Source organism: Populus trichocarpa, chromosome 16 (assembly GCF_000002775.5).
Source record: "Populus trichocarpa isolate Nisqually-1 chromosome 16, P.trichocarpa_v4.1, whole genome shotgun sequence".
Classification (NCBI taxonomy): domain Eukaryota; kingdom Viridiplantae; phylum Streptophyta; class Magnoliopsida; order Malpighiales; family Salicaceae; genus Populus; species Populus trichocarpa.
Window position 1 is genome coordinate 6712588 of NC_037300.2, and position 9172 is coordinate 6721759.

At 35.3% G+C, this 9172-nt stretch overlaps 1 protein-coding gene across 2 annotated transcripts; it reads left to right on the plus strand.

Moving 5' to 3' along the window:
• Positions 1 to 259: 259 nt before the first annotated feature.
• LOC7465299 (uncharacterized) lies at positions 260 to 8444 on the plus strand. 2 transcript variants are annotated; one of them, XM_024587320.2, is made up of 9 exons: positions 260 to 651; positions 1017 to 1199; positions 1277 to 1531; positions 2377 to 2411; positions 2501 to 2569; positions 5227 to 5392; positions 5474 to 6129; positions 6361 to 8024; positions 8194 to 8444. In XM_024587320.2, exons 1-8 carry the CDS (start codon positions 531 to 533, stop codon positions 8011 to 8013), a joined length of 3138 nt encoding a protein of 1045 aa, XP_024443088.1. In that variant the 5' UTR covers positions 260 to 530; the 3' UTR covers positions 8014 to 8024; positions 8194 to 8444. The 2 variants fall into 2 exon arrangements, with proteins under 2 accessions (XP_024443088.1, XP_024443087.1); XM_024587319.2 differs by having other exon boundaries at positions 6361 to 8444.
• The last annotated feature ends 728 nt before the right edge of the window (positions 8445 to 9172 follow it).

Here is a 9172-nt window from a genome sequence, read left to right on the forward strand (position 1 = left end):
ACCGAAAATAATCACCTCCAAATCCAATGACCGGTAACCTTCTTAGAAACGAAAGTTAAAAATCAAATTTTTTACCCTACATTGTTTATTATTTAAGAAAATGACACTCCTGAATTTCTTTCGTCTGGCAATAATTTGATCACAGCCATTCATTATAGCTGTGGGCCTTTCCCTGACGTGATCAAACGGTAGTGGTTTGCGCATAGCTAAGCACTGGATCTCTTAAATCGGCCCTGTCAGTTGCCTAGATGACAGGAAACTTTGATCTCCGTCAAAGCGGAACATACACCAGACAGACACCTACATCCCATCCTACCGTGTTTTTTCTCTTTTAATTATTTTTTTAAACCACCACTTCTCCAAAAATTCAAAATTTTATCTCCCTCTCTTTAGACTATCGGCAACGGCCTTCTTTTCGACCTGGCTCTAAACTCTCTGACACTCCAAGCCCTAAATTCAAAATCAATAAATAAATAGCTTTTAAGGCCTCGATTTTTTATTTTCGACATAGATTATAGATCCTCTTCGCAATGAATGAATCAGAGCAAAATTTCTGTTTCGAAGATAGAAGGTTGAGCCTCATTGATGTCTCCTTCGAAGACGATTGCCTCTACAGCTCCCCTTCTCACGGCTTTCATGTCCGATTTTCAGGTCCTCTTTTTAACACTCATGTAATTATTTCTTTTTTTTTTAAAAAAAAACATTGATTAAGTTGTTTTTAGTTCTGCAAAATGAGCTTAAAAATATAACTAGTGATTTATTTGTTTGTTGCGACATGTAGGTGGGTGATCTTGTTGCTTATTTTATTTTTTTTTAAATTGGGAACTTTAATTACCCCTTTTTATTTTTCCTACTTGCTTAATCTCAGTATTTTCTTTAATCCAAGAAAATAGTTTCAGAAATTGAGCATTAGCGGTGATTGATATAAGCTTTAAAGTGCCCAAAAGATTGCAGATTGTGAACAAATTTGTTTGATTATGTGTGGCATAAATAATCTGTTAGCACTAAAAATGCAGATGCTGCTAAGACAGAGGCCAAGAGTAATTTGGGTTTTACAGATGCCAACTTCACGCAATTCGACGGGGGAGAAGTAGGAGCTGAGCCAGTTGAATCAGTGGAAGCAGAAAGGGTGAAAAAGAAGAACAAGTATAACTTGCGCAAAAGTATAGCTTGGGACAGTGCTTTCTTCACAAGCGCAGGTTTGCTTTCATTTCCTGTACTTCCGTCTTATCATTGTCCGGTATGGTGTGATCGTATGCCTTTTTGGTGCAAGCAGGTGTTTTAGAACCGGAGGAGTTGTCTACGATGATTGGAAGTGGGAAACATATGTTACCTGGAATTGAAGAGGATATTCATAAATCTACTGATTCAATATCCACATTAGCGAGTGATAATTTGACGTTGGAGAATCTTGAGGCTGACTTGTTTGGAGATATAAGAGCTTCAATCCAGCGATCCACTAAAGGATCTGATGTGGCAAATTCAACTAGTAAAGTGGTTTCTCCGGAAACAGAAAATGCAAGTATCCCATGTAAGTATATGAGTTTATTTGTACACTTCGTCTCAGACCAACTAAAAAACTGCATCTTTGCAGCCATGAGTCCAGTCCACTATCACCAATATCATTGATTGTTCTAAGTGTAGTAAGCTATTACTTAAGTCCATTGGTGATACAACCACATAGCCAATTGGGTTCCATTCATTTACCTCCTCTAATACTGTCAAACTGTCATGACAAGTTCCATCACATTTTCCAGCATTGCCACTACCATTCAGCTGGTTTTCAGCTCTAACAGTCTAAAATAATCTTTTCTGATGTCGCAAAATCTAAAATCCGTAGGTCATCTTGATTCCTAGCTAAGATGGGCATAATGCTCGTGTTTGCCCAGGGGACAAGGTGAAAAGTAAACATGCATTTCATCCATCTAGTTATACCTGCTGGATTAATTCCATTGCGGAAAAGATGGTGTGATTTTGTTGGATTTACCCTGTAGAACTTTGAGCTGTCACTCTCTTGTATTTGTGCACAGGTTTGGGTCTTGCAGGATAGTCTAAAGTAAACATGCATTTCATAACTTTAGTTACGATTGCTGGACTCATTTTCATGCACAAACGATGGTGCAGTTGTGTTGGGTATTCCATGTGTGATGTCAACCTGCCATCATTTTCCCTCTTGCATGTGTGCACATGTTTGGATCTTGCAGGCTAGTTTCCTTTGTTTATTTGCTGTGACAAACTTTCGTCTAAGTTCAGGTTGATTAGACTATTACGTTCCCCAGTTAACTTGTGGATTTTGGCTGGAAGATTTCAATAAATCCATTATGATCTTCTATTTTTTGTTAGTTTATCTTCAACTAACAGAACTATTCCTTTCAGCTTTGGAGAAAGCGGATGTTGCTTCTCAAAATAAGGTAACTTCAACAGCTAGAACTGTAAATCACTTAATTGTCGCTATTTATAAGAACTATTGTACTTAATACTTTATTATTGTAAATTTCAGTTAAAAGCCAAAACTGCTCCCAACAAACCAAATGCAGTCATGCAAGGAACAGAGAAGACTGCAAAGCAGGTCTGTTTGTCCAGAAACTTCATAGTTCATAGCTTGCATTTACTTTGATATTAGTCTTTTTTTATTGTTTTAATGTCAAAAATAAATTTAAAAAAATATTATTTCGATCAATTTCCATGTGAAAAACACTTTAGAAAACAACTGCTATCACAATATCGAACACTACCAAAATACTATAACATAGTCATATAAAGTTATATTTTTCACTCTTTTTAAAGTAGTAAGTAGTTAAATAGATTAAAAAACAAAACGTAAATTTCTATCATCATTATTCATTAATCACATCTTCACCCATGCTTTCCTCTCCTTCACTTGAGTCCACCGTATACTCAATTTTATGATTATAACTCAAATCCTCATCTCTCAAACCATAATGCACTTATTTAGAATTAGAACTTGATCCCTTTTCATGTGTAGTTCTAGCATTTGATGTTCCTACACGTCTTCTCAACTGTTTGTTGTCTAGTATTTGTTCTTGGTTCTTTAGCTCTAGTTGCCCTTGCCATATCACCCTAAATTATTTCTCCATCAAACATCAATTCATCTTCTGTTACAAATCGAGTAACTCCATGCTTCATCAATTTTCTTTTCTTTGTAAATTTCCTCGTCATATTCAATGCACCATGGTGGTTATAAAGAAAACCAGTAACAAAAATAGCTTTTTCTAAAGTTTTCTTGACTTGAAGAATTTTTCTAATATCTTCTAACATAAGATTCATACAATGAGCTGCATGGAGTCTAATTCAAATGCTTCCTCTTTGCTTTTAATAACTTATTTAATTGTAATAACAAAAATCCAAATATAAAATTTTAGAAATATAACATATTTAATCAATTAATTGAAATAAGAATCTAAATTACAACATACAAATTAATAAATAACTACTTACCGGCTAACACATAATTGCTTCCATTGTCGGTGATTACATGGACAACATTGCTCTCTCTAATTTGCTTCACAAATCTAAGTAACTCAAATGTCTTCTCACTAGATTTTCAAAAGATGATCCATCAATAGACTCAATAAACATAAACCCAAAGAGCAATTAATAATAAAATTGATTATGCTTCTATTCCTTCTATTCGTCCATCCATCTAACATAATAGAACAAACATGTTTTGCTCATTCTTTTTTTTTCCCTTTCAACAAATCATTTGTATAATCCATCTCTTTCTTAAGTAGTGAAACTTGAAGTTTATGATAACTAGGAGGTTTCAAATTTAGCCCATATCTTTCAATAACTTCAACCATCTTCTTAGAGCTTTCCAAACAAGCGACATTGAATGCAATCCCTGCTTGATAAAAGAAGTGAGCTATTGAGTTGTTCTAGCTCTTGTTTCTTTTTTACAAGCATCATTTATGTTTATTTGTCTCAACTTGACTTCTTGTCCTCATTTTGGGATCATAAACAAATCCATGATCCCTTACCCTTTGCTTTCTTTCCATTATCTTGTCAGCCACTTCCTTCACCTACTCTTTTACCAAGTGAAGTCAAACATATCTCTTGTGCTCTATCATCCTCTTCAACATCATCCCTAAGAGCTTCAACTTCATCAAATTCAGGTGGACGACCGTATGATACGGCCTTTTGTGTCTTCTTTGCTTCCATGTAAGCTTTTAACTCCTCCTTCGCTTTAGGAGGACATTTTTATATGCCCAAATTTGATGTTGTTTTGCTCGAAAAACTCTTACCTTTTGTTGTTTTGTTTTCAAATAGTTGTACTTCCATATAGGTTCTCTCTTGTTGTCAATTCTTCATTTGCTATTTTTCTATGAAAGTTAAATGTAAAAATATTGTTAAATGTAATTTCAATTTACTGAAGTAATAACTAATTTTTGTATTGACTATGAATGTAGGTACATGATATCAACTGAAGTTTAAAAAACACAAGAAAAAAAAAGTTAGAAATTTTGGCCACATAACATCATTAAAATGGACATGTGAAAAGAGAGAGTGAAGGAATAACATGAGGAGAGAAAGAAAAAAAGGGAAGAAGAAAGAAGTCAAGTGAGAAAGAAATAAAAAGATGACATATAATAAAATATAGAGCATTAAAGAAAAAAAATAAAGTATTACTTGTTCTTCTCTAACTCTGTTCAACATCATGGTTGAAAAATGAAAGTGTGGTTGGTGTCTCTTTTAACACGTTATTTCTTGTGTGTTTGTCTCTCACTTTAATGATTTTTAAAAATTTTTTTTTACCATAATCCTTGTGTTTTACAAAAAATACCCCTGAATTATTTCTTGTGGTAGATTAAAATAATGGACAAATATGTCAACATAAACCATATGTCAACATAAACCATTTTAAAAAAAAGAAAAATCCAACAGAAAAAGATGTATTTCAAGCTGGCATTAGCTTTAATGCCCAACACTCACTTCCCAGGCGAGCGCATCATTGAAATTCATCGCTTGAGGTTAATGAAGGTGTTGTGGGCTTGCCTTGCTTGTAGCGCTTAAGCGAGTGCTTGAGTGCCTTTTGACAACACTAGTTTAAATGGAAGCAGATATTGGTCATTGGTCATTTGATCTCGATGTACTGTCTAGATAATATTGGGCATGCTGTTTGTTTACTTATGGAGGCAAAAAATAAGCATATGACGAAATGGACCTGATTTTGGATATAGTTTAACTAACATTATTTTGTCAATACAGTCTAATCCTGTACATGGAGATTCAAAATCTCTATGTAGGCCGCCCAAGATAGTGAGCAGAGTTGGTCCCATCTTAACACCAGCAACTAAGAGAGCTTCCTTAGGTGCCAACCGTGTCAAAGTGGAAAAGTATAAGGATAGTCCAGAAAATGAAAAAAGATTGACTGGTATATTCATCTCTCATTTTTTATGATTTATTCCTTGCAATACAGAAAATGTGCAACTGCTGATGTAAATGCATTGTGCAGGTAGGGGTGCAAAAGTACCTGCTTTGGGTGGTCCCCGAAATGTTGTGCCTAGGCCCACATTGCCTATTAAATCTTCATTGCGATCTTCATCAGCATTGAAGACTCAGCTAAAAACTTCTTCCTGTGTTGATAGTTCAGGACGTTTGTCATCAGATAGTAGCAGTAAATCTTCATTGAATTTTTTGAGAAAGGATGACTCCAGAACTGGCAATCATTCTTCCTCTACTTCAAATGTCAAAACCGCGTTAAAATTGCCATCAAGAAACAAAAACCAGTCAACTAGTTCACATCTCTCTCCTTATTTGAAATCCGTGACCAAACTCTCTTCCAACATATCACCTGCTAGCTCTATCAGTGAATGGTCTTCAGCATCATTATCACCAACTTCTACACTTAATAAAACGTCTAACAGTTCAAGATCTAGCTTTGACATTAGCTCTTGCAAAGATGCTTCTGGAGACGGTGATGCCTCCCAAGTTATGGATTCGCAAAACTATTTCAATGATGAACACTCTGTTGGGCATGGTACCCAAGTAGGATTGTCGGGTGAATGTGTAAAGAAAGCTACTACAGCAAGCAGTTCAGTTCTCCATCCAGATTCGGCTAAACCCTCAGGCCTTCGGTTGCCGTCACCCAAAATTGGTTTCTTTGATGGGGTCAGTTCTGAGTTTCCTTTCATAAGCGTTTAGACTTGTTGGGAAGTGGTTTTGCCAAGGGAAAGGGGATAAAAAAGACGTTATTTATGATGCCTAGGATAACTATCTTACAAAATGTAGTTTTCTTAAAATTTAAGCTAGCAAAACAATCTCCATGTTCTTGATCATTTTTCTTCCATTTTGTTCTTTTTCAGGCAATTAATATACACATGTAATTTGCCAATTATGCAGGTAAGATCAGCTGTGCGAACTCCCAATAGAAATAAGCAATCTCATGAAGCTCTGCCCAGTGGCTTGCCTGGATTTGGGGCAGGAAGTGTTGTTAGTCCAAGTGGAGGATCAAATGAGGCGAAGGTTGGAAAGCTTCAGCCTGCTAGAACAGCAGTTCGGGGAACCAGAATCATGGATCAGGTAACTGCCTCGGGCATGAAATCTAAATCTCCCTTGCTACTGCAGGAATCCTCTATCGCAGCGCCAAGGGTCTCCAGTGCTGTGAAAAATGAAAAACGCAATGCTAGCACATCTCTGAAAGCCCAGAGTAGAATGTCTTTTCAAGGTGAAAGAAAAAGCAATTTGAAGGATAAGAAAGTTGGATTGGAAGAATGTAATAAGTCTCTGAACAATTCAGATAGTGGTTTTACTGAAAGGAATGGGGATGCCTGTTTCTTGAAGGATAAAAAGGAAACAGAGTGCAAGGGTGATGCTCCTGAAAAAGATACAGAGGTTACTCTCTGCAATGGATTGCCTTATATCACAACTGACTCGAGTTCTATTGAAAATATAACCTCATTAGAGAAAGTAAGTGGAGATGTGATATGTAGCCAAAATTATATCAAGGATAGTTTGCCTTATCCTTACAGCACCAATGAGAAGGAAAAGGCTTCTATTGAAGATCGAGTTGATGGTTTGACCAAACAAATTGGAGCTGTAGATTTTTATATCGAGATGCACAAAGAAACTGTAGGTGATTCTCTTTCCCTTTCTAAAGATGATGTCAGTAGAGTTGATTCTGGTATTCAGGAGGAATTCAAACACTCATCAAAGCCTACCAACTCCTTGAATCCTACTATGGCATCAACAATCATGGAAGCAGAGGCAGTAATTGAGAGAGATTTTGTTGAAGACCAAGTTGGTGACTTGACCAAACAAGTTGGAGCTGTAGATTTTCATCTTGATATGCACAAAGAAGGGGGTGGTGATTCTCTTTCCCTTTCTCGACACGATGTCATCAGAGTTGATTCTGGTATTCAGGAGGAATGCAAAGAATTGTCAAATCCTGCGTGCTCTCCTGTTCCTGATATTGCATCATCAATGGTGGAAACAGGGAAAGCAGAGGCAGGTCTTCATAAAGCTTCTGCTGAAGACCAAGTTGATGGTTTGACCAAACAAATAGGAGCTTTTGGTATTCATATCAAGATGCATAAAGAAGCGGTGGGTGATTCTCTTTCCTTTTCTCAAGATGATGTTAGCAGAGTTCATTCTCATATTGGTGAGCAATTGAAAGAGTTGTCAAATCCTACTTCCTCTCCGTATCCTGCTATAGCATCAACAATGGTGGAAGCAGAGAAGGCAGAGGCAGGAATTGAGAAAGTTTCTGTTAAAGACCTGGTTGATAGTTTGACCAAACAAATCAGAGCTTTAGATATTCATGTCGACGTGCACAAAGAACTTGTCAGTGATTCTCTTTCCCATTCTCAAGATGATGCCAGCAAAGTTGATTTTGGCATTCAGGAGGAATACAATGAGTTGTCAAAGCCTGCTTGCTCTGCCACTCCTGCCAGGGCATCAACAACGGTGGAAGCACAGATGGCAGAGGCGGCCATCTTACTACATCAAACAACCACCAATGGAAAACCTAAAGATGGTGAAACATCCCAGCAGTAAATTTCTCGAAGGTATAATTGCATAAAGTGATCATCAAATACCATTATATTGTGTCATACTCTTGCAACTTGATGAAAGTATTTAATCTTAGGTCATCAGTAAGTATTAATGAAGTCATTCTTTAAGTTTCCTGGAGTTCTGCTTCATGCTAGATTGATCTTGCCTCATAATGGATTGCAGATAGGTGTTTACATGGAGAAAATGTTTAAACTACTATCTGAGTTTCTGTTTCCTACCAACAAGAGAATGAGTGGAAGGATCTGAGAGCTTCACCCCACGTTTCTTGTTAGGATTTCCTGTGGGGTGTAAATTGTGTAAGGGTGTGCAAATCAGACATGTAGGATGTGATAACGGGAGGACACAGTTGTAGTTCGAATGTACATTTTATGCCTACATGTCCATGTTTATATCATTGATGCTTCATTGGATTTTCTGTGGGATGTAAATGTTTTGAATGCTTTAAAAATGATTTTATTGACATCTAGTGGTACCTCATTGATGCATTTCAATTATTCACAATTAATAAAATAATAATATATTTTTTTTTATATAAAAGCCACATTTATATACTTCAATTATTCACAATCAAAAAATAGTACTTTTAATATTTTATGCATTTAACATATGCCTATTTTATACATTTGAAATATTCACATTAAAAAATAATAATATTTTTTAATGGTTTATGCATATATTACTTATAAGAATCAAATTAATTTAATACGTAAAAACGGTTATAAATTATGATATATTTTAAATAATTTTGTTTGTTCTTAATAGTTATTTTAAGAAACCTCAAGAAAGTTCTCCGTATTGGAATAACCTCAAATAGATCTCAACTTATTTATGATCTTTGTTATAATCATGTTTATTTTTGTGTTTCAAAAGTATTTTTTAAAAAAATTAAATTTTTTTATATTTTCAGATTGATTTGATCTGCTGATGTCAAAAATAAATTTTAAAAAATAAAAAAAATTATTTTGATATATTTTTAAGCAAAAAATACTTTGAAAAATAACCACTACCATAATATCAAACATGCTTTCAAAGGTATCAATGGATCCTTAATCAAATCTTTCTATGATATAATAGTTAAATAATTATGTGATTTTTTTTAGTCTTGTTAAAATCCCATGAATTTACTAAAATTCTCCGCATC